The sequence below is a fragment of the Calliphora vicina genome, chromosome 1 (assembly GCF_958450345.1).
Source record: "Calliphora vicina chromosome 1, idCalVici1.1, whole genome shotgun sequence".
Classification (NCBI taxonomy): domain Eukaryota; kingdom Metazoa; phylum Arthropoda; class Insecta; order Diptera; family Calliphoridae; genus Calliphora; species Calliphora vicina.
The window spans coordinates 155157119-155183826 of record NC_088780.1 but is presented as its reverse complement, the minus strand read 5'-3'; the positions used below and the strand labels follow the sequence as shown (position 1 = coordinate 155183826).

At 30.4% G+C, this 26708-nt stretch overlaps 1 protein-coding gene across 2 annotated transcripts in view; it reads right to left on the bottom strand.

Moving 5' to 3' along the window:
- Positions 1-26708, bottom strand: part of Mgat2 (alpha-1,6-mannosyl-glycoprotein 2-beta-N-acetylglucosaminyltransferase) — a 58519-nt gene that overhangs the window by 12894 nt on the left and 18917 nt on the right. Inside the window, exons 2-10 of one of the 2 annotated variants that reach the window (XM_065516249.1) lie at positions 12496-12572; positions 12194-12325; positions 11999-12127; positions 11495-11676; positions 9433-9585; positions 7521-7609; positions 7289-7434; positions 6821-6981; positions 1-231 (exon numbers count right to left, since the gene is read on the bottom strand). In XM_065516249.1, the coding sequence (XP_065372321.1) occupies positions 1-231; positions 6821-6981; positions 7289-7434; positions 7521-7609; positions 9433-9585; positions 11495-11676; positions 11999-12127; positions 12194-12325; positions 12496-12502 (1230 nt within the window). In that variant the 5' untranslated portion in view covers positions 12503-12572. The remainder of the gene's footprint in view (positions 232-6820; positions 6982-7288; positions 7435-7520; positions 7610-9432; positions 9586-11494; positions 11677-11998; positions 12128-12193; positions 12326-12495; positions 12573-26708) is intronic. The other variant, XM_065516248.1, reaches the window with a different exon arrangement.

Below are 26708 nucleotides of genomic sequence, written 5' to 3'. Positions count from 1 at the left end.
GTTATTATTATCATAATATCTATTATTGTTGTAATAATGTTTGTTATTATTATTGTTGTTGTTACTATTATTAATATTATTATTATTAGAAGAAGAAGATGATGATGTTAAAGCTGATTGCGATGATAATTGTAGTGATTTTCTATTCCTATGGTACGAGTATCCTAATAAATTGTTAGTAGAGATCAGCGAGGAAGAAGCATATTGATTGCTAAATGATTTTTGTTTTGACTGCAGCACACGCACACACACAAAAATATAAACAATTAATTAAATAATTAATTAAATAAATAAATAAATAATAAGAAAATGTATCGGATATACATACATATTGTTATAAATATGTATGTATACTAGGGTGGGTCGATTTGTATGGATGCAAAGAATAAATAAAACATTGTAGGGAACTAATGATTCTACGAACTTTGAAGTTTGTCCTTGTGGAAATTCAAAAATATTTTGTAAATAGTGTTTGCAAAAAGTTTGATTAAAATTTGGTATCTACAGTGAAATAACTCCCAACAAAAATGAACTAATTCCCAATCTTAAAAAAAATTTAGTTTTATTTTGAAGCTTGAAATAAATGTTATAGCAATATAAATTTAAGTATTGGACATTGTTAGCTATGACCTCTTCCCATCTTTCCGGCAATATATGGATTCCCAGCCAAAAAAAACAACTGATATTTTGAGGCCAAGAACTCTGTTTCAAAATTAAATGTATCCCAGAGAGTGCGTTCTACATCGATCGTAATGAATAGTATTCGGACGGGGTAAGTCTTGACTATAAAGCGGGTGATGCAAAACTTCCCAACCCTTTCATTCTAAATTGGTTTTAACTGGTATTCCATAATGTGTCATTGTCCTGATCGAATATTCATGTCTGGCCGCATATACAGGGCGTTTTTCGGCCAATGCTCGCTTTATACGAATCAGTTACGTTCAGTACAGCTTCCATGTGATGGTCTGGCTAGATTTCAGCAGCTATTAATAGATATGACCCTTTTGCTCCCACCAAATACAGAGTATTTCCTTATCGCCATGGATATTTGACTTTAGTATCCATTCGGCTGGTTGGCCGGGCTTCTCTTACGCTTCGAGTTATCGTAGTGGATCCATTTTTCATCGCAAGTAATGATTCCATGCAAAAATAATTTTCTTTTTTATAACGTTTAAGCAACATTTCATACATACAAAATCGTCGTTCAAGATCTCACAGCTTCAATTGGTATGTTACCCCATTTCCCTGCTTTTGGATGAATCCTGCTGCTGCTTGAGTAGTTCCCAATGATTCTGCAAGCTCTTGTGGAGTTTGATTACAAACTTCATGGAGTAATGCCTCTAATTCTAGGTCTTGAATTTTTGTTTGGCTGGCCTGGGCGATCTTTGTCTTTCGTGTCAAAATTACAATTTCTGAACCGAACAAACCATCTCTCGCACATTGAAACTGATGGAACAAATTCACCATAAGCTTTGATGAGGAAACTTCAACGATTTGTTGGCACAAAATTCGAGATTTTAGAAGCAAAAAGAACCTTTTTGTTTACACTATAATGTTCAATAACTAGTGAAAATTAATGACAGATATTATACCCTTTTAAATGACATATAAGTTATTAGATACAAAAACCGCGTTCAAAAGATACGCCATATATTGTAAATCCCGAATTTTTAAGTTATACACTCAATAAATAACTCAGAAAGGCTAAAATGAATTTAGTCCCAATAATTGGCAGTTTTTTATAAAAAATATTATGAAATAACTGCCAACAAAAGTGAAATATCTCTCAATTCGGAAGCTGGTTTGCTCAGTAAATATGGCTTATAAAAACGTGTATCAGGAACAAGTTCCCTAATTTCACAAGAACACATTCCATTGTAGTACGACGGTGCTCCAGCGAATCAATAGAGTTGGATACCCTACTGTCACCAATAATCACCTTCGCCCTATCTCCTGTATGCGGTCCAAAAAGACTTTGAAGCACCGGCCCATACATGGTAGTTGTATTCCATTTTCGGTCGGATATAGATGATGTAACTATATAGAGAAGAGATGAGATGAAGTGAAGAAGAAAACACTTGCATGCTTCTTTCGACACTTGAAAAATGCGTTTAGACCAGCGGACATCACATTGTATTCTCATGACCAGAACATCAAGAGCGTCTGATCCCACATAAATACAGTTGAAGCAACATGGTGTGTCGTTCGTTTTTGTGTCAACATTCAACACTGACTGAGTCTTGATTGTCAGATGGTCCCGATTAAGGAAATTATTCATATTTGAATGAATATGAATGGTAAATGTAGCTGTCATCTGCAAAAGTTATGCATTAAACACATTGAATACAGCAGGCTTCCGACTTCAATCTGTCAAATATAAAATACACACGTGTATATGTAGAAAAATAAGGAATAGAGTAGGAGAAAGAAATCTTTACTGAGCGAAGTTGCTTTTTGATACATCCGAGAGGACATAACCTTTAAGCTGGTCCAAAGTCCATCAATCCAACAAAACAATTTTATTTATTCATTATGAAATAACTCCCAACAAAATGTTATCAAATAAGTCCTTACACATTGGGAGTTATTTCAAAATGAACCAGAATAATAATTCTGAACTTATTACTTTAATTTATTAATTCGCCTACAAATTTCTATTAACCTTAGTCCCGGTCCACACTGTGAAACATTTGCTGCAAAACATTTTTCAATTCTCTTTTGAAACTGCATTCGTGTCCACACAGTGAAGTTTTTGCCTTTCAGTTTTTGACATTTCTGTACAGTATGAATACGAACGAATAAATGTGGATGACATACTCAACAAAAACTTCATGTACATGAAACAAAGTTCCCTTTTTCATTCCTCTTTCCCCTTTCATCAACAAACTCAAATGTTTTGCAGCAAATGTTTCACAGTGTGGACCGGGACTTAGTAACACTTCAGAAGAAAAACTTTTGTATTTTTTGAATTTTATTTTTATGTATTTGGTGTTTCGACACTAGCACTATATACAATATATTTTAGAATTTCCGCAAGCTCAAAATCCATTTTAGAGCTAAAAAAATCATATCCCCCCTACGATTTTTTGTCAAAAAATCGACCCATCCTAATTTATATAAATAGTAATGTATATGATTGATTGATTGATTAAGTATATACGAATGTATGTAAATGTAAATGAAATTATTAAAACACATACATAACTATAAACTTTATAAATGAGTTTTAAATTACAATTGAAACGATACGCCACAAACCACAAAATAGCATAACAACACAATGGGACAGACATAAATAAAAATAAAAGAAAATTAAATAAGAACGAAACATTTATAATACTCATGGACCCTTTAAAGTTAGAAATATGTATGATTTAAGATGAAGCTAGGCTTTCGCCGACAAAATTTGTCTTAACAGCAAATGTCAGTAATTGTTATGATAAGTATTTGTCAAGTTTAGACAGGGGCTTAAGGAAAAATGTTCGATGCTAGATCTAATGCACAAGCGCGATTAAGAGTATGTCACATCAATAATATACATGACAGTTATATAATTTTTTTTGCACTCTTTTAAGTCTGGGAGTGGTGGATTTATATGAAATTACATGTTTTTTCTCACACATTTTGCTATAAATGACATCGATTTTTTAGGGCATATTTTTGCATATTTTATTAATAATGCATATTTTATTATATTTTACTTTAAAATGCATATTTATATGCATATTATCCCAATTTTTAATAAACATATGAATTTTTGTCGTCAACGGGCAATATATTGCCTCAATGAAAATTTTTTTGTAGAATTTTTTATGGAAACAGCATCAAATATTCAATCAATTGAAATTTATCATTTGAAAAAATGTTGCTTCGCAAAAAGAGATATTTTTTAAGTTTTAAAAAATTCATTAGTCAAAAACATACATATTTTTTCATTGTATTTTCGATTCCGCACGATCAGCATTTTAATGATTTTTAAAGGCAAGTCGATTTTTCAGAAGATAATTATGAAACTTTAACTGCTGGGGAGTCTATTGTATAATTTTTGGAAATTGAGCGATACATAGTTAATTATTTAATGTTTCTGCACCAAATATAAATGCATTTTTTAAGTTATTAGTTCATATTTTGATTTTATTGATGCATATTTTAGGTGGATATTTTCCAATAATAAATGCATGATCTGGGACTGCGCGTTATGTTCATAAATAGTTGGTATCACTTATTCAATTTTTATGTTCATAGTTTTCTTTGTAATTTTTTAAAATGGCTGTCTTTTTTTTGTGAAAACGTTGTTCGAACAAGAACATAACATCGACAAGAGTTGTCCACACGAGGACAATAAATAGTTCGCTGCGTGAACAAATTGATGTCTTGTTAAGACGGGTGTAACACTGACACTAGATTATCCAAAACTGAAACCGAAAACCGGTCAACAGGTTTTTTCATCTTTGTAAACTTCACCGGTTTCGGGTTTTTTAACTTTTCGGTATTTTGACAAAGCGGTTTTTGTAAGACGGTTTACCGGTTTTAATGAAATATATTTTCTAAAGCTCAATCAAACATATTTATGAAAAACTTTGATACCATTTTTAAAAATATTGATTTATTTTATAGAAAATTATAGCATTTGACAATATTTCGTAAAAGATATAAAATAATTGCATAAAGATAGAGCTTTAAATTTAAAAATGCAAAATTTCTCAACACATTTTTTATTAGCGTTTACAAATAAAAACAAGTAAGAGTGCTATATTCGGCTGTGCCGAATCTTATATACCCTTCACCAAATTATACTTCAAAATTTTAAATATTTTTAGGTAAACAAAATTTAATTTTTTTTCCAGCTGTTTTTTTCATTTTTTTAAATTTTCGATTGTTATTTTAAATTTTAAAATTATTTTTTTTAAATTTAAAAAATTTTTTTTTTGTTTTTTAAATTTTTTTTCCTATTTTGACCCATTGTAGGTCCAACTTACTATGGTCTTATATACGTCGTTGCAAATGTCTTTGAAATATGTATTTTTCCAGTTGTTTTTTTCTTTTTTTGGAAAAAAAAATTTTCGATTGTTATTTTTTTAAATTAAAATTTTTTTTTTTTTAAATTTTAAAATTATTTTTTTTTCCGATTTTGACCCATTGTAGGTCCAACTTACTATGGTCTTATATACGTCGTTGCAAATGTCTTTGAAATATGTATCATTAGATATCCATATTGTCTATATTAATGTCTTAGTAATCCAGATATAGGTCAAAAATCGAGGTTGTCTTGGTTTTTTATTCATATCTCAGCCATTTGTGGACCGATTTTGCTGATTTTAAATAGCAAAATTTTCGAAAGCATGTCTGACAGAATTATTGAAGATTTGGATCCCGATGATATCTGGGGTTTTCAGAAAATTGATATCAACAGACAGACAGACGGACATGGCTTAATCGAATCCGCTATCTATAAGGATCCAGAATATATATACTTTCTAGAGTCGGAAATGAAAAATGTAGAAATTACAAACGGAATGACAAACTTATATATATCCTTCTCACGAAGGTGAAGGGTATAATAAATTTAAGGAGACCTTTTTCATATTAAATAAAAATTTAAAATGTTTTTTTTTGAAAACAAAACCCGAAACCGTTTAACCGGTTTTTTTAAAAGACAATAATCAAAACCGGTTTTTTCAAAAACACACTTTTTAGGTTAAACCAGAAAACGGTTTTTTGGTTACTCTAACTGGCACGACTTTAGAGATTGTGTCAACTAAATTTAATGATCTTTAGAAACTCTTAATATTTAATTAGGCTGAGAGGAATAAAACTATCTATTTTAGCAATCTTTCGAAACTCTTTAATGTTTAAGACGTCGAGAGATAGTTCAATGAATCCCTTTCATTATTTACATTACATCAATGGATTGTTTCGTTCATTGTGAGTCTTGTTAGTGATAATTAATTATTTTTACAGATCACATATCAAAGTGTCGCATCAGCCAACTAAAAAGTGCAAACGAAAATATATAAACTGCGATAAAATTTAATCAAAAAAATGTTGAAAGTAATTAAAATGATATTTAAGGAAGGAAATGAAAAGCACGAAAACATGAAATTTGCATATAACTCTATAGGAATATAAATAATAAATGAAATTTCAACCTAAAGAAATGCACTTGTTTTCAATTTAACTAAAAACAATTAGAAAACATCCTCAATAGTTAAACTTTCAAACATAAATACAACTCTGAAATTCAAAAGGTTACAAAAGTCCTTAAACATTAGTTAACAACAAAACTTTCCAAGATTTTAGATTTTTAAGTGTCTCTACATTTATTTCCACTACTGTGCTTAACGATCTCTATCATTTAAAGCTGATCAATCTGATCACTCAAAGCAGCCACATTTTTCTCATTTAATTTAATTTGAAAAGTAATTTAAAACAATTTTGTTTCTCAATACATTTGCAGTTTATGGCCCATCGAATGAATTGTAATTTATTGATGATTAAATTTTGTTTATTTGTTTATTATTTAGAAATATTAATACATATGTATTTAAAAAGGGGCAGGGGGGAATAAAAAAACAAACACAATTTGGAAGAAAGTTATAAACAAAAATAATAATAATAATAAATTTAAATATTATTAATGCAAATATTTAGTCGAAAAAATATCTCAAAGTAAATTTTGTTTAGGATTGAGTTAAATTAAAGATAAAATGTATAAAGAAACCCAAACATTTTTTAAAAAAAAATAATTTTAGTTAAATGAAAGTTTAAGTTATTTTAAGACTCTAGGTATATATGGGTTAAGAATTATTAAGAGACTTACCTTGCTATTGTATGTGTAATAATTAAATGTCTTTAAATAGGTGCCTAATGATAAAATATTACATTGTGGACATAAATCTTTTGTACGTCTTTGCATCATCTCCAACAGATATAGAAAATCCTCGGCCACATAATGATCTTCTTCCAGGAATAACACTAAACCTGGGAAATTGAAATAAAATAAATAATTAGGTTTTTGTATAAACATTATTTCAATATTTTAAAAGTATTTTGAAATTAAAGCTGAATTTATTAAGGAGTGATCTACAAGTGAGAGTTAGGGTATAAGTATTAGACTAATAGGTCTGAGTACTGACTTAATTTAGGGTTACTTTCATAGCCCCTCTGTCCCCAGCTTATTTGTAAACTAACATTTTCTATAAATTATCTGTGTTACTGACAGATATTTGTCTAATTTTATAGGTGTAATTGTATTATTATATTAATTTGGATAAATGTGATATTTTACCTGTATGATATCTTGTCACTTCTAATTGATCGAAAACCCGATTGGCTTTCCACCACCAATGGTGCTTTGTTTGTGTAAATTTCGCCTCTCTATAGTGTCCATAAAGATCGGGATATAATGCGTTATTACATTTACGTATTATGGCTCTGGAAATAAAAAAAAAATAATTTTACGCAACAAAATATAATTGTAATAAAATATTTCCTTAATAATCCGTCATTTAGATACTTACTGATCTTTTTTAATATCACGTGGACAATCATCCGGATCTACGCCCGGAAACTCTTGCGGATGTGTTTGTATTGAATGTGGATAAAATATCTGGAATGGTAAAGAGAAATAAAAGGAACTATATTATTTGTTGAACACATTTAAACGTTGCCGGCACCATAAAGACTTTAAAAATGAGTCAAGACTCATTCTTCAAGTCACTAATATCTTCAAGTATAGAAATTTGTCCCCATTTGTATTTTGCAATGTGTCTAAGATTAACGTGAGTACCTGTCATGATGGTTAATCCTCACGGTGCTCGCACACACAAACTACATCGACCGAAACCAAGCCCAACGATCAGTATATCACGAATGTCAGCACGAAGGATCACAAGGCCAATTGTTGCTTCGGCAAACAGCTCAATTGGTGTCCCGAAATTTGCACAATATTAATCGTTGAACATTATTAAACGTCGCCGGCACCACAAACACTTTAGAAATGAGTCAATATTATTTTATAATGTGTGAGATTAACGTGAGTATCTGACGGGATGGCTAAAACTCACGGTGATCCCCTCACCAGATAAAATTAAGGAGTCTATCACCATCACTGTGTGACTTGCAAGGACCACACAGTTGGCAACTTCTTGTAGATTGACTGCACAAACACCTTGCTCGAGAGTTCCCTGCCATCCATAGTTAGCTAGTTAATTAGCACGTCCAGGACAATTATCAAATCAGCAACAGTCCGATATATGATCTCTGACTTCGAAAGCTCCGGCCAATAAAAGTCAAAGAGTTTGTTCTGACACCACATACAATTGCCCTCGACCGAAACCAAGCCCAACGATCAGTATATCACGAATGCCAGCACCCCAATACGTTTCCTGACCACAAGGCCAATTGCTATCTGCTACTTTCAATGGATCTGTTGATTCGTCAAACTGCATATAGTAAGATACAATTGATGTCCCGAAATTTGATACTAGCACAAATAACAGTACTTTAACCAACGATCTTCTACCCGATTTGGGTTTTAAACCACAGCCACTACGTGCTCACCGAAGTGACCTCAGCATCGATCCAACAGGACAAGTCCTGGGGCCAATGGATCCCCGTAGCCAGCTGCGAATTTAAAAGGATTAAATTCATACCAGGAATGAGGTCCGTGCACCTCGGAGCCCCGATTTCGCCCCATATCTACCCTTGGAGCATATTCACCAAGATATACATGTTACAGTGGAAAGGTCATATATGGTTGCTTGGTTGATGAATGTGCAAGCAATCAAATCAATCAATCAATCAAAATAAAACACTCCGTTTTCACAAGGCCACAAAACTCGTCAGATGTGTGAAGCTACTAAATCCAATATGTAGCCGTGAGATACCTAAGTAGAGGTTATTAAGTCTGGAACCTGATAACTCACCAAGGTTAGTCAGTATATAATTGTCCAATAATCTCTGTATTTTGACAGTAGGGTCGTACATTCGTAAAACCGTTTCCTGCTTTTCTTTGTCCTTGCAACTACGACAATGGTCGTTGAAGAAAATTTCTAAAGATACTACTTTTAATACACCGCTTTAGAGATATTCAAAGAATATCCCATTATAACTAATTCATGTTCATTATCATAATAGTATCTATCTGCATGGACCCAAACTAATGTAATGTAATGTCAGAGTCAGATCTTTCTTATCTCGACTGACTAATAGAGACCTGGTGTTATATGAGTTAACTGACAAAACTGTCGCCTGACTGTCGAAGAATATATTCCCTCGAATATTCCTGATCCCTCTTATTTGGAAAGTCAAGTTAATGATGTCCTTTTGCTCTCAAATAACTTACGGACATGTGTGATTAATCGAGAATTTTGCGGCAGATTTGTGAACAAATTTATATTTAACTTAAATATTTAATTAATTAAAACTCACCTGCATAACTTTACAAAAGTCTATACTCTGTACTAAATCGTTAATATCTTCATCATAAAAATCATGAGAAAATATTAAAAGAACTTTAGAAATATCACGAGCCTGAGCAAGACTCACGATCAAATGGCGTAGGTATGTAATACGAGTGTGAACCTGTAAATTAAACAAATAATTAAATAATATGAACATTTTACTTAAAAGAAAGTTGAAAAGAGAATATCCCAGCAAAAACTTGGTAATACCTGGCAATTACTGAACAACTTACTTTTTAATGACTTCTACATACCATCTGCATTACTTAGAAGCAGTTTGGTAATGGCTGATATATAATGTGATATATAAGATCATGTTTGTGAAATTCAGAATTAATTAATTTGAATGATTACATTTTTGTTAATTCAAATCTATTCCAAATTGATTTAAAATATTTGTTCTTCATTCAATTTGTTTTTTTGTTAATCTCGTAGAAAACAAATGAAGAATAATTTGTAATGGATTTAACAGTAACATTTCAGTGCCAAAAGAAACTTATTTAACTCCTTATTTAACTCCTTATTTAACTCCTTATTTGTAAGCGTTTGTGCTTCCAATTACACACAGTGGGGCAGAATGAAAATTTTTTGGAAATAAATCTAGCATTTCTAAACGGCTCATCCGATCGGGATAAAATTTGAAATATTTCACTTTTTCATATCAAAAAATTTGTATAAATTTCTTTAATATTTTATTCAACACAAGTCATGAGTTCTGACTCTGTCACATTGAGAAAATTTATACAAATTTTTTAGTATGAAAAAGTGAAATATTTTTAAAGGATTGAGTTTCAAAGTGGCATATTTTTTAATGTAATTGAGATATTGACTTGAAAAGTTTTTTGTAAGACCAAAAATTAACTTATCTAAACAAAATAATATAGCTCGGAATAAATGTGGATCAACTTGTTCCTAATATTTGCAATCCTATTAAAATTTTGATACAAATTTTAGTTTTAGAATCTCAATAAATATGTAATATGTAATAAAATCTTTATTTATTAACAAAACTCAATGAATTTATAAAACTTTTTTAAAATTGTCATTCTAAATAACAAAATGTAAAAAGACTTGTCAAAAGGTCAAAGGGAATCCCGAAATTACTAAAAATTTAAGCAAAAATCCCAAAAATGGTACTTTTTACCATTTTGCCCATGGGGACCACATTTCCTTCTGGGCTGGGAAAATAATTTGGGGATAAATAGGCAATACATCATGGTTTCTAAGACTCCTTCCCGTTTTTTTATCCCAGCTTTGGGATTTTAGAACATGTGGCCCAAATTTTAAATTTTGATAAAAAATAGGTCACATTCCAAAGGGCGTAGGGGCGACATACTAGAAAAATAAGACATTTTTTTTATATCAAAATGTTCTGCGTAAAGAGACCTTACAGAAAAATATAAAATTGTTATATGTTCTTAAAGAAAGTTTATTTTTAATTAAAAAAGAGTTAAATCACCTTTTCGCCAAAAAAACAGCAAAAATCTACTATTTTTTCAATATTTAAATTAAAAATCGTTTATTTTTGGATCTATAATTGATATTGCTCTGAAATCTTTTGTATGTTATTCGTAATTTAGTTGTCTCACTAACAAACAAATTTGAATCCATTTGGTCCAAAAATACGACCTATATTTTTAAAAAAGCGCGCCAAATTATGGCAAAATTTTAAAATTTCAATTTTGAAATGCTTATAACTTGGAAATTTTAAGAAACAAAAATATTGCACGTGTTTAAAAATTTTACATGTCGAAGGTACCCTACTTTGAGCCCCATAGAGCCGCACCTGGATATTTTTTAGGGCCCATTTTAAGAACTTAAACTTGAATACTCCTTGGCTACGCCCGTGTCAAATTTTATCCCGATCGAATGCGCGCTTTAGAAATGCCAGATTTATTTCCAAAAAATTTTGATTCTGCGCGACTGTGTGACAGTGAGTTAAAATGCCAATGTATACGTAACGAAGAGTAATTTTTAATACATTACTTTGCAATGCAAGTTTTTGCTGGGATGATGGATAAGCAACTTACTTGTACTACAATTATCACAGAATCATTTTGTAGCGGACCAAATGTATATTCATTTAAAACTAATTGCATCTCATTATATTTGGCAATTTGTCGCTTAATCTCTGTTATATTTGGAGGATGATATAAATCAACAAAACTAACAGAACCGCCAGCACCATTCACTAAAGAACCATTATGTTGTACTAAAATCAAACAAAACTTATTGTAATTCAAACAAAACTTCAAGTAAAAGTACAATTGGGGTATTTACACGGTCTACTATTTGCTAATATTGTCATAATGTCCTAATATATTATGATAGTTTAAACACATTTTTGTTGGGTTTCAAACAAAAAAAGTTCTAAACTAATAACACTATTTGAACTATGTTTATTGTATTGTCATAAAATAATAATTTTTCTTGTTTAAAACACAACAACAACTATTATAATATACATATTAGGACATTATGACAATATGGCTAATAGCAGACCATGTGAATACCACAAATAAATAAAAACTTACAACTAGCAGCTAAAGTTTGATTACGAGTTTTTGGTGTTAGAAATTTATGTAAAACAGATGGCACCATTGACAATATGGCATCAACTGAATCGTTTGTGGGCTCAGTCAACAATGGGTCACGTGAATCAGCTAAAAGTATTTGTATTTGTACTTAGTATTTGTGAAAGTAATTGAATAAATTCTATAAATACTTACGAAAATTAAAAGCATGTAATTGTAGGAATAAAAATATTACTAATGTTATCACAATTATGCCCCTTAAATAATAAGTATTACGTTTACGATGCATTGTCCCCGTGTTAGGTAGGGGTAAAGGTATACGTCGACCTATTTGATTTAGAAAATAAAATTATAGATAAATACTTAATAACTTTTACTTGTAATAATACCATTTAATCATAGTTAATATGAATTTATGGGAAAAGTTAATGTTATAAACAGATGTGCTTGAAATTTATTGTTTAATTTTAAACTTTTTAATATTCACTGTCACTTACCTCTCATGCTGTTTGAAGTTGAAGTTCAATTGCTTTTTTTGGCTGGAGGTATTTCTGTTATTAACGTATCATTTTGTCTGTAGTAAAGAAAAAATGAAGAAAACATATCTATATTTTAGCGAAATTTTAAACAATTGATAAATAAACGCATGTGTAAATATTAGGGTATTCAATCGGTTAACTGTTCGAATAATTCAAAATTGCCGATTTTCAAATAACGAATAAACCGATTAATTTGTATCGGTTAACCGATTAACCAAAATTTCTTTTTTTTGCATTTTAACATATTTTTTTTGTTTTCCATTTTAATTCAAATAAAAATGTCAAACTAAAATTATATATTTTTTCGAACATTCATATCGACATCAATATGTTTATTGAGTCGGATTTAAACATTGTCGGATGAGAACATGATAATAGACGAAACTGGAAACACTACTGAAACGAATTTTTATCAGAACTAATCGAAATTATTAAAAGTATTTAAAATCTAAAAAGTCCAAAAAGGACTGCAATGGTATAATGGAGGATTTTATATGCTTAGAAAAAACTAAAAAAAATAACTGACAAATTGGATATTCTTTATCATTTCTCCAACACCTACAATCAGCGAGACAGTTTTTTTCAGTGTTTAAAAATCTACGATAACTAACAAATTTTTAACTGTTGCTACAACTACTGCTTCAAAAACGTGTATGTAGCGGTAGCGGTAGCAGTAGCATTTGTCTTTTTTCGTTTTCTTGTTTTTTTTAAAACTACTGCTACCTTCAAAATATAAAACTCTTAACAGAGCAGTAGTAATAAAACATGAATTGTAAATGGAGTAGTAGCATAAAAATACAAATCATTGCTACTGCTCTATATCGAGTTTTAATTTTTAAGGTAGCAGTAAAGTAGCAGTTGATGCAGCAGTTGAGGTAGCAATAAAAGTAGTCAAAAAAGAAAATCTTCAGTCATAACACCAAAATTGACAGAATTAAACACTGTGTGTTGTTTTTGTTTTGAGAGAGTTTGAAAGAATTATTCGTTTTTATTCGTTTCAGATGTAGGTGTTGCTGTGTGTAACAAAAAAGCCGAACTTTTGTTTACAACACGACCAACTTACACAAATATACATTCACAACAACAACACATAATATACTTTTTTGGCTGAAGATTTTTATTTTTGACTTATTTTATTGCTACCTCAACTGCTACTTAGCTGCTACTTCAATTGCTACTTAACTGCTACTTCTTCTACTACCTCAACTGCTACTTCTATTACTACTAAATTTTAAAAGTAGCAGAATTAATAAAAAACTAATAACTGCTACATCAAAACTTTTTCTTTTTTAAGCTAGCAATAGAAAATAAATTACTCTGCTACTTTTAAATTTTTCTTTTATTAGTACTACTACAACTACTGCTACCAAAATGTGAAGGTAGCAGTAGTAGTAGTAATTATTGACTCCGAGTTTTTATTAATTTTTTAACTAGACTACTTGGGTTTTTTCGTTGCTACTGCTACTTGTAGTCTAGTTTTTTAAACACTGGTATTTTTCAAGTCGAATTTTATAAAAACTAAAGAAAATTATTAACTTTTTGGTTGAACTTTTATGTTTTGTTTTGTTTATTTTTTATGTTTTTGTTCTTTTTATTAATAAAATACTTCAATAAGTACACAAAATTCGTGATTTAGTTTCAGTTCATTTCAACATTTAAATATAAATTATTCGGTTAATCGAATAATTTTAAATTACCCGATTATTAACCGATTAAATCTAAACCCCGATTTTTGCTCGATTAACCGATTAAACCAGAAACCCGATTAATTGAATACCCTAGTAAATATGTATACATATTTGTAGCCAAAGTATAACAAGTAGTCCAACTCTTTGACAGCAGTACCTAACTATAAGCATGTATTAGTGAAAAAGTACCTAACTCTATACATGTGTTAGTAACAAAATTACACATGTGTTGGTAACTTTTAAATTTTCTCCAGGCAACAGAGTTCTATAAAAATGTTTTAAATTTTAATTTGTATGAATTTTCAATACCAAAAATTGGAACTCTGTCCTATAATTTATATTCTACAATAACAAAAAATTACATGTCAGAAATTTCAAAAATATTTTTTCTTGATTTGTGCAAAATAGAAACGTTTTAACAATGAAAGTGTGGAAAAAGTGTTTTAAAAAAATAAAGAATAATATGTGTTAGTGTAATAATGTGTAAAAAACGTTATTTTTATCAAAATTTAAAAGTTAAAATTTCAAGACATTTTATTGGTAAACTTTCTCTGAACTCACACGGTACCCGTATATGTGAGAGAGTAATTTTAAAAAATTGAGAGTCGGACTACTTGGTATACTTTGTTTGTAGCATTTACTATTTATTGACAGATGAGTAAAGTTTTTGTCAAATTCTTTGCACAAAATGAAACAAAACAAGTAAGAGTGATATATTCGGCTATGCCGAATCTTATATACCCTTCACCTTTGTTGTGGATGCATTATTATTTTTTATAATTAGTATATACAGTCAGCGTCAAAAGAAAGTGTACAACTTGTTTTTACATTTAAAACCTTTTATTTACATATTAAAAAACATTTTTTTCTCCAGTTCTAGTATATTTAACAAAACACTTAATTGTTCTCTTGCAATATATAAACAAAAAACTAAACTATTTCAACTGCAACAAAAACAGTAACAACAAAACCAAAAATACTCCATTTTTAACGCGTCAGAAAAAAGTGTACACATTTAGAATTGCAATAAGATTTTTCTAGCTACATAAAAAAATATATTGTTATTCTTTATTTTTGCCTAGATTATAATTTTTTGTGGATCTTGCTGCTAGTCTCATGAGATTATAAGATAGTAGCTTTTCTTGTTTGATCGCGAGAACTTTAAAACCAAAATGGGAAAACAAACTGCAATTGAAACAAGAAAGTAAGTCATAAATTTAAAAATGAAGGCAAATCGTCACGTGAAATCTCCTCTATAATAGGAAGAAGCCATAATACTGTAAAAAAAATTATAGACAAACAAAAAATTTAGAATTTTAGAAGATCAGCAACGTGCCGGAACACCAAAACGCCTTAACAACCTTGAAATACGATCGATTGTGAGAGCAGTGAAGAAAGTATTCACAGTAAGTGCAGTAAAATTATTTGAAGAATTAACAGATTCGTCTGGAGTGAGAGTTAGTAACAGTACGGTTCGCCGAGCGCTACACCCAAATGCTCTATATGGTGGAGTTCCGAGAGAATAACCCCACATTTCCAAACGAAATAAAGAGCGACTTCGAGAATTCGCAAACAGGTATAAAAACCAAGAAAATTGTTTTGGAATAATGTGCTGTTTACGGACGAAAGCAAGTTTGAGATTTTCGGAAGTAAAGAAAGGAGTAAAATTTGGAGAAGCAAAAATCAAGAGTTCGACCAAAAGATGTACTATCCACCGTAAAGCATGGTGGTGGTTAGGTGATGGTGTGGGGGTGTATGGCGGCAAGTGGCATGGGAAAACTCATATTTATTGATAGTTTGATGAGCAAAACCGATTACCTAAACATTCTTATAGAAAATATCATTAGAAAATTAAATCTAGACAGAACCTGGATCTTCCAACAGGACAACTATCCGAAGCATACTTCTTAACTTGTTAAAGAATGGTTGTTGTATCATACACCGAAACAACTGGAACAACCCCCACAGTCACCGAACATTAATCCCATTGAACATCTGTGGTAGCATTTGGACAGACAGATCAGAAAATGAAATATTACCAGCAATGACTCTCTACACGAAATCCTGCAGGAAGAGTTGTTCAACATCCCAACATCGGTGACATCAAAATTGGTAGAAACAATGCCAAGGAGGCTTGAAACTGTTTTAAAACCCAAAACATGTCAAATAAAATACTAAACACGTTTTTTCTTCTAATTTCCCTAAACTGTACACTTTCTTTTGACGCGTTAAAAATGGAGTATTTTTGGTTTTGTTGTTACTGTTTTTGTTGCAGTTGAACTAGTTCAGTTTTTTGTTTATATATTGCAAGAGAACAATTAAATGTTTAGTTAAATATACTAGAACTGGAGAACAAATAGTTTTTTAATATGTAAATAAAATGTTTTAAATGTAAAAACAAGTTGTACACTTTCTTTAAACGCTGACTGTATGTATGTACATTGCCCATTTCCAGCGTACAGCATCCTAAATTTATCAAGAACACAAAAAACAACAACAACGCCAAACGAAACAAAACACCAAAAGAAAAAACAAAATACGCAAGGCAATGAAACCAACACACATCCAAACATACGTTTAATTGTATAAAAAACAACAACAACGCCAAAAGAAACAAAACACAAAAGAAAAACAAAATACGCAAAGCATGCACATTCAAACATACGATTTGTTGATTTTTTGCCAAAGAAACCAACACACAACCAAACAAACGTGTAGTTGTATAAAAAACAACAACAACGCCAAAAGAAACAAAACACAAAAAAAAAACAAAATACACAAAGCTTGCACATCCAAACATACGTTTTGTTGTTTTTTTTGTAAAAAAAAAACAACACACAACCAAACAAACGTTTAGTTGTATAAAAAACAACAACAACGCCAAAAGAAACAAAACACAAGAAAAAACAAAATACACAAAGCTTGCACATAGAAACATACGTTTTGTTGTTTTTTTGTCAAAGCATGCAACATTGTGTTTTTTGATGAAATTTTCAGAGGTTGTCTCGGATTTTTGCTCATATCTCCGTTATTTATGGACGGATTTTGCTGATTTTAAATAGCAAAATTCTCGAAAGTATGTCTGACAGAATTGTTGAAGATTTGGATCCCGGAGATATCTGGGGCCTTCAGAAAATTGATTTCAACAGACAGACAGACGGACAGACAGACAGACAGACAGACAGACAGACAGACAGACAGACAGACAGACAGACAGACAGACAGACAGACAGACAGACAGACAGACAGACAGACAGACAGACAGACAGACAGACAGACAGACAGACAGACAGACAGACAGACAGACAGACAGACAGACAGACAGACAGACAGACAGACAGACAGACAGACAGACAGACAGACAGACAGACAGACAGACAGACAGACAGACAGACAGACAGACAGACAGACAGACAGACAGACAGACAGACAGACAGACAGACAGACAGACAGACAGACAGACAGACAGACAGACAGACAGACAGACAGACAGACAGACAGACAGACAGACAGACAGACAGACAGACAGACAGACAGACAGACAGACAGACAGACAGACAGACAGACAGACAGACAGACGGACATGGCTTAATCGACTCCGCTATCTATAAGGATCCAGAATATATATACTTTATAGGGTCGGAAATGAAAAATGTAGAAATTACAAACGGAATGACAAACTTATATATACCCTTCTCACGAAGCTGAAGGGTATAAAAACTGATAAACAAATACATAAACCCATTTAAAGTTTGTTTTAACAATTGTTAAAAAAAACTCCAAGGTTTTCGAAGAAAAATTTCACAAAGTTTATGGATTTTATCTTACGATATCGAAAAAAATAAGAAAACAGCGATTGTACGCGTACTCTGGGTATAAACAAGAACTAGCTATTAGTTTTTATACCCCCGCCAACATATTGATTTTGTCATTCTAATTTTAATACAACGAAATATTGGTTGTAGACCCACAAATGTATATACAATTCAAAGACAATCAAGCTATGCCAGTGGAAGAAAAATGAATTTTACCAAATATTCTTTGGTGATCAGAAATGTTTGGTATTGAAAATGGGCAAATCGGTCCAAACAAAAAAATTTACATCCTTCAAAAACAATTAAAACAAATCGTCCCCTTAATAAAACAATAGTGTATAAGCATATACACCATTATATTGCATAATAAGAATCTACATAATTGATTTTATATGTGGTCAAAATTTGGTGAAATTCTATTTCCACAAAGTGTATCAAAAGATCAATTGAAATATTACTTTTGTTCTAGATATCTACTAACACAAACATTTTAAAAGCAATTATTTCGAAATGGCAAACAAATTATACACTATTGTTTTATTAAGGGGACGATAAGAAGTTTTGAATCAAAATATATGAAAAACATTGTTTAGTTATTTAGTATTTTTTCTTATTCTTAATCCATACTGAATTTTATTGCCAACATGATATAAAAACCTAAAAAATTATTGTAAAGTATTTGATTTATAGACTTTTATGTTTCTCAGCAGCCACGAAATAGAAAGTTCACTGAAATTGCTATTTCGCTTTAAAGGTCAGAGGGCAATTGAAATTGTATATGAAGTATTTGTGATTTTTCATGAAAATACAGGAAAAGATTTCAAAAATTTCGCAGATTTTGAAGAAACTTTTAAAAGAAATATAGCCTGAGGTTTAACTCTTTCAGCCACGCTTTTTAAAGTTTAAAATCAAAACAATAGCATTTTTACTTTAATCAGTGTTAGTTTATTATAAAAAGTAAGAACAAATTAATCAAAACATGAAAAAACCACCCCATTCCAAGGTTTTTGTGGAGTGAAGTGGTTGGTTTACTAACCACCGTGGCGGTTGGCATTAAAAATAACTATGATAAAAATTTTAGTTTCGTATGCATTTTTGTGAAATCAAATATCTTGACTCAATTTTCTGACCAAACAACCGAAATATCAAAGTAACAATGAATTAGATGATCAATAAACACTCTGTGCTTCTTTTATTGAAGTCTCTTAAAAAAACAGATTTTTACAATATTTTCAAATTAATATATCTATCTAACCAGAGCACCCTGATGGCAAAGTTTTGCAAAAAATCATAAACGATGACTTCAAAGAATATAATTGTTTAGCAAAATGGCAATAGATGACAATAAACTATGTTTTAAAGACTATAGAAAATATGGTTAGTAAACTGACCACCCAACCGCAAAAAGTTAAATATGCTATTTTAATGTAAATTGATTTGCGTTCAAAATAAGGCCAAGCTATTCAAAAGTCTTAAGAAATAAAAACTGCTTGAATAAAAGCTTTTCAAAATTATTGGGTGTATGACTTCTATAATTTATTCTCACTTAATTATTAAACATTATAGTGTAAATTACTAACTTTTTTTTGCTTCGAAAATGTCGAATTTTGTACCAACAAAGCGTCATATGCGGGAAGTTTTGCTTTTCATCTTTAATTTGAAAAAGAGTGCCGCTTAAGTACACCGATTGCTCACCAAAGCTTATGGTGAATGTGTTCCATTGGTTTGAACGTGCGAGAGATGGTTTTTTGGCATTACTCCATGAAGATAGTTGTAAAACTCAACAAGAGCTTGCAAAACCATTGGAAGCTACTCAATCAGCGATTTCAAAACGTTTGCGAGCAGCATGATTCATCCAAAAGCAGCGAAATTGGGTAATATACGAAATGAAGACAAGGGACCTTGAAAGACGATTTGCATGTCCGAAATGATGCTTGAACGCTATAAAAGAAAATCACTTTTGTACCGAATCATTACTTGCGATGAAAAATGGATTCATCACGATAACCCGAAGCGTAGGAGATCATACGTGAAATCCGGCCAACCAGCCGAATCGACACCAAAGCCAAATATCCACGGCACTAAGGTAATTCTCTGTAATAGGTGAGAGCAAAAGGGTCCTATTATGAGCAGCTGAAATCTGACCAGACCATTACAGGGATTCGTTTGAAGCTAGAATTTACGGAAAAACGCCCAGAATATGCGGTCAGATATGAAACCATAATATGCTATCATGACAACGATCGGCCACATTATGCAATACCTGTTAAAAACTATTTAGAATGAAGTGGTCTATAAGTTTTGCTTCACCCGCTTTATAGTCCAAACACATCTCGTCCGACTTACGCTCTCTCTGGGATACGCTTCACTATGTAACAGAGTTTGATATTGGCTTGATTCCTTCTTGGCCTCAAAAGATGAGGAATTCTTTTGGCTTGGAATCCATATGTTGTCAGAAAGATGGGAAAAAGTCATAGCTAACAATGGCCATTACTTTGAATAAATTTATGTTGTACAAATGTTTCAAAATAAAAGCTAAACATTTGAAAAATATCCCGCATTTTTAAGTCATAAACCCAATAGAATTATAACAATGAGTAGAAAATAGAAAGAAGTAGCAAGTAGGAGTTCCCCCATTTCATATTTTCCAGTTATTAAGCCACCAGATTTCCAATTTAGCTCAGTCCATCGTAGAATCGTTGCTTTGCCCAACGACAGATATTCGGGGTTGTCATAGAATCCAATTATTGTCGAAATCGGTTTTCAAAACGTTAAAAAAGTACATTTGACATATGAAATCCAATGTAATTGTTTGTTTAATCGATAAAGAATTTAATTCTAGATCGAATATAAAACCGATAACTTTCGATTTCACGAGACCAATGTACTTTTACTGTCGTTTTCAAAACCGATTCCGACAATGATTGGATTCTATGACAACCCCGAATATGTTCCCGACAGTCTCAATCTCCGGTGTGCCATTGCTTCCTAATAGTGACCCATTATCAATCCCACAAAGGTCCTCAAACTGCACCTTTCCAACAGAACCAATCTGGTTCCAGTCAAGGCTAGCTTAAACTATATAGTCCTTGATAATTTGATATAATCTATGTTCTTCCTGGATTGGTGGGTGGCATCCAAATGTTTAAAATTATGGGAAAGTACCTTTTTGAGTAATGTTCATTTTTATAAAACTTTGTTCCAAAAGAAATTTTCATCAAAAAGGACTGTCTTTTTGTACGGTTTCTTGAAATAAAATTTCTTAAAAAATAGCTTTTTAATATTAAATTTTGCAAAAAGGTACTTTTTTTAAAAAGTACTTTCCGAACTTTAATGATCTAAACTACAGTTTTTCAATTCTTCAAAAATGCAATTTCTTTAAATAGTTATTTTTAATAATAAATTTTCCAAAAAGTTTATAGTTTGAAATGCAATTTCTTTAAAAGAAACTTTATAAAATTAAACTGAATACAATAAAGTTTGTTTTATAGATAACAATTCTAGATGAATTAGATTTAAAAATCCCAAATCCAGTTTTTCGAACAATATAATGGTTATTGGCCTTCTATAATTCTAACTTATATATAAATGCAACCTCAGTATTTATAAGTAACTATTAAACAAAATTTGAACCTGCTAAGTCTTAAAAACATTTCCTGATTTTTGATATTATTAACATTAACTAAAATTTCCTATTGTAACATGTACTTTTGTGAATTTAAAGTACCTACGCAAGTATTAATTCGTTTCGTAGCTAAATCCTATTAATTTTCCAAATACGTATTAAATTACAATTTTATATTTACATATATGAAAGTAAACATATGTACGAATATATACATACGAAATAGTATTATTTAATCAACACATCAATTTCGGTTTACATAAATAAAGCAAATAAAATAATGTTTGCATTTTGTTTCCATTTTTTTTTTTTTGCAAAATTTCTTGAGAATTATTACAGTCAATTAGAATTTATTTATATTATGCATTCACTCATACAAAAACACTTGATTTCATTTTATACACATTTTCTATATAGTATTTTGTAGGTGAAAATTTGAACGACTAACAGTTTGAGTACGAGTACATAACGTATAGATGGGCGAACGAATGAATGAATGGACTTGTATTCAAAACCTAATTTCTTTAACATCCACTTGTATTCATACAAGTAGTAGTTGTTCACACAAGCTAAACAAAAAAAAAACAAAATTGGAAAAAATAAAATGGAATAAAAGATGTGGGTTATTTGGAACGTTTTCTTTTTGTCACAAATCATGAGAAAAAAATATTGAAGAAAACTAACATAAACATATTATTCTAATATTTATTTTCCCATTAGAGAAAACGTTTTCATTTTATTTTTTGCTAATGTTAAAGAAGAAAAAGAAAAATAAAAAGAAAAATAAATAAGTATTTATGTTGGTTGTATGTATTTACTATGTTGTATGTATTTTGTCATATGTAAATTGATATCCCAGCAGTTTTGCAAGTAGTCAATGTATCCCTTAAAGACAGTAACTGTCACAAATATATGATCACTTTGCTAACTCCAATTTATATATTTTGGATCTTTGTAGTACAAAGATAAATCAATTGGTTACTTTATACATTCCAGGTAATCTCGCGTGAAGTCAATCATCGCTTTAGTGTCTCTAAGTAATCTAGAGTGTATACAGTTTAAACTTTTATTTTGCACTGTACTTTTTTTATACAAATTGTGTTGATATAATTCTCTTACGGTTTATTTTCTTTTTGCTAAAGTATACTGACATCCAATGCATTGACTACTTCGGGCCAGCTATCAGACAGTCTCATTGTAATCAAAAAGGGTTATTTTATGCATACTTATGTTAAAATAACTAGTCACGTAGCTAGTTATGTAACTAGTTGTCTACCTTAATTATAGGTGACTATAACTAGTTCGGGACAGACTTCTAGACCTGCTGGGATGTTTGTAATTACAAGTATATTTGTGTTTAGTGCTGTAAAATTTGAGACGATTACTATTGTCGCATGCATTTTTAATTGGAATTTTAATTTGAATTATAAATGCAATGATTTAAATGGAAAAAATGTGAACAAACTATAAATATTGCGCTAATTTGTAATGAAGAATAATCTAAATGAAATATACAGTGAGTAATAATTAAATATTCAATTAATAAATCAGCAGTTTCAAAAATTATAAACAAATTTCATGAGACAGATACTACGAAAACTTAACGTTTGGGAGGAAAACCTCGAAAACCAAGCAATTTAAGAGTTTAAGAAGTTCCCTAAATTTACTCATCGGGAGGTTATCAATAATCAAACTAAAATTGAAACTGTTAGCCGCTGGTCGTGGTTCTATCGCCCCGCGAATAAACCTTTTAATTCTTAAAAAAATTTTTTTTTCTTAAATTGGTCGAGACAGAAATTGAATACTTTTTTCATTTTGGCTTAATCCAAATACAATTTAAAAGGCAAAGAGGAGAGAATATTTGTAAGACGGCCGAAGGAAAAGAGACTGAACCCCAAGTACAGAAATAAGGCGGTCATGATTGGTGATGACAATATTATAGTGTGGGTCTGTTTTTCAGGATACTATAACTGGAATCAGATAGAGATAAGTATATTTTAAACACTGTGATATAACCTTATGCTGAGGAAAATGTGTTCCTAGTTTGGAGATACCCCAATGACCCCAAACACACCTCTATAGTTGTAACCAAGTGTGTACGGTCCAATGTTTTGAACTGAGCTGCCTAATCGCTGGATCTCAATACCATATAAAACCTAAAGGAAAATGTACATCGCAAAATATGGACTCAAAATTATACAACTAACCCCCAGTAACACGAAGTCTGGTTATGTGTTAACTAATAGTTATACTGACAGTTTTCATACAAAAACAATTTTAACCGACAGTATAACTATTAGTTAACGAATAACCAGGCTTCGTGTTAATGGGGGTAAGGAAGTTTTATCAGATGTGGTTATAATAGAATGGCAAAATATTTAAAAGGAGACGATTGAATCTTAATTGTACGAATATGCATTCGGCTGTGCCGAATCTTGTGTACTAACCATCAATATGATTCAATAGATAATCATATATAGGTTATATGGGTCAATTATGGACCGATGCTCACAAAAGTTGGTAGAAAGATTTTGATTCATATGAAACTTTTTTATGTCCCAAGACGATATTAATTAATATAAGATAAATATGAATGATCAAGTCATTTTGTGAGAAGGACCTTGTATGGGGACTAGAGATAAATAATTTTAGAGTACTTAGAACTAATTTGTGCATAAAAGACGGGCGGACATAGCTAGATCATATAAAAATTGTCTAAAAAATTCCGAAACTATACATTTTTAACCTTTCACCTTCGAATTATTAAGTAGACATTTATAACCTATTATGGCCAATAGGCTAGGTTATTGAAAATAATAAATAAAATAAAAATAAATAAAATAAGTTATGTTTTTGATACGATAAATTATTTTTTGTAATCTTGTGTACTTAAGAACTCTATATTTGAAATTTTATTAATTTTTTATATAAAAAATTCCCCTTTTTAACCTCTATACCACCTAAATGACGTCTAATGAAAATAGTATTTTTTTAAATACACATAGTTGTGATTGTACGAAGCTACAATTAAATTTTTATCAATTTAGGAGCGATTATAAAACAGGTACCAAAAAAGGATCATTAATATAATTTTTTCCCTTTGTTGCCCATTTTTCGAAACTAATATTGCAATTTAGAAATCAATATTTAAAATTGCATGCCTGTATGTGATTCATTTAAAATAAATACAAAAATATCCCTTTTTATAAAGCTACAGCACAAATATCCTTGTCTTAGAACAACAGTTACAAAAGGTATAAAAAAAGTACCAAAAATGCAAATCTGTACCCTATTTTACTCGTTATTACACCCTTGAAGATAGACTTTCGAAAAGGTACTTTTCTAATACATATTTTTGCGACTACTGAAATCTAAAATAACAATTTCATTGCGTTAATAGAAATAATTACACTCTGCTACAAAATGACACTTTTTTTCAGAACTTGAAGCAGGACATACTAAAACCGTTTTCAAAGATTTTGAAACACCCTAAAAATTTTGAGATATTTTGAAAAAACTTTTTTAGGGTAGGTCGTAGTTAGGGTTTGGTGTCCGGGAATTCCCGGGATTTCCCGTAAAATTATTGTCGGGAATTCCCGGGAAATTTTAAATTTTTTCCCGGGATAAACGGGAAATTTAAAATTTACGTAGTTTTAAATTTTTTCGCAAAAAATTATTTTACCTATGATTCAAAACAAATATTTTAATTTTATTTTATTTGATACTGTTTGATCTTACACACACTTGTAAGAGTAAATGATGATGTTTCCGAAATACAAATGGAGCAAAATTTTAAAAACAAATTAGAATATGCAATCAGTATTGCAAAAGAAAACCCTAAACATTTAAAATCAAATGCTGAAAGTGTCTTTAAACAGGAAATAGGTTTATTTGAAGCAAATACCAATCGGACAAAAAATTTAACCAACATCTGTGAAAATCGAAAGAGTTTCCTCGGTGGCTGGAAACTTTGCCACTAAAATAAGAAATCGGATGTCAGATGACTTATTGAATGACTCAGTTATTTTGAAAACTCATTTTTTAAAAAAATAGTTCTATGACGAACATTTATGTATATAACATTATTTGTATGAAATAATATTTAATAAAATGATCTCCAAATATTCTAACCATTTTTTTTGTTTTATGAGCAATACAATTGAATTGTAATGTATTGTTTTTCTTTTTGTTTTTACTAAAATGACACAATTTTATAAAATAATTTTCTTTTTTACTTATTTTACTAGTAGTAAACAATTCCCGGGAAATGAAATTTTTCATTCCCGTTTCCCGGGAAATAAAATTATCCGGGAAACCCTAGACGTAGTACATTACTACCTCTAACTCACACATTTTTTGACCGATTTCAAAATTAAACAATTATGGATAGACAAGGATTAAGTTTTCATAAAATGTATCCATAAAATGTATATTCCAAGAAATTGTGTAAGTTTTTATAAAACGTTTCGCATTTTTTATTTCTTTTTCGTAATTTTTCAAATTCAACAATAGTTAATTTAATTTTTTTCTATGAAAACCTATTCTTTTTTGCACAGTGTTTTAAAGACAACTTTATATGGGAAAAAATGAGATATTACTTGTTAAAATCGGTTTATATTTGCAAAAGTTATTAAACTTTTTTTTGAAAAAAGTCTTAAAAAATTTACCTTGTGAATTCAAAATTTTACAAATATTTTTTTTCTACAGTTTTTTGTTTTTTTTTTATTCATATGCGCTGGGGCAGAAAATTCTAAAAATGGTGTTAATTAAAAGTTGAATAATTTTTACAATTTTCATCCGATTTGAATAAATAAAAACATGTTTTATTAAGAAATAAATTTCCTATATATGTTGGTATAAAGTTTTATAAAGTTTTATATCAAAATAAGCAATGCAAGCGACTAAAATCAAAAAAGTTGATAAATTTAGTTTTTCTTTTAGAAATGTTTAAAAAAATGCTCGTCATTTTAAAGCGCAATCAGTTTTCTTTCTAAACCCCTTAAAAAATTTAAAGTCGGACAAAAACTGACTAAGCTACAGGTC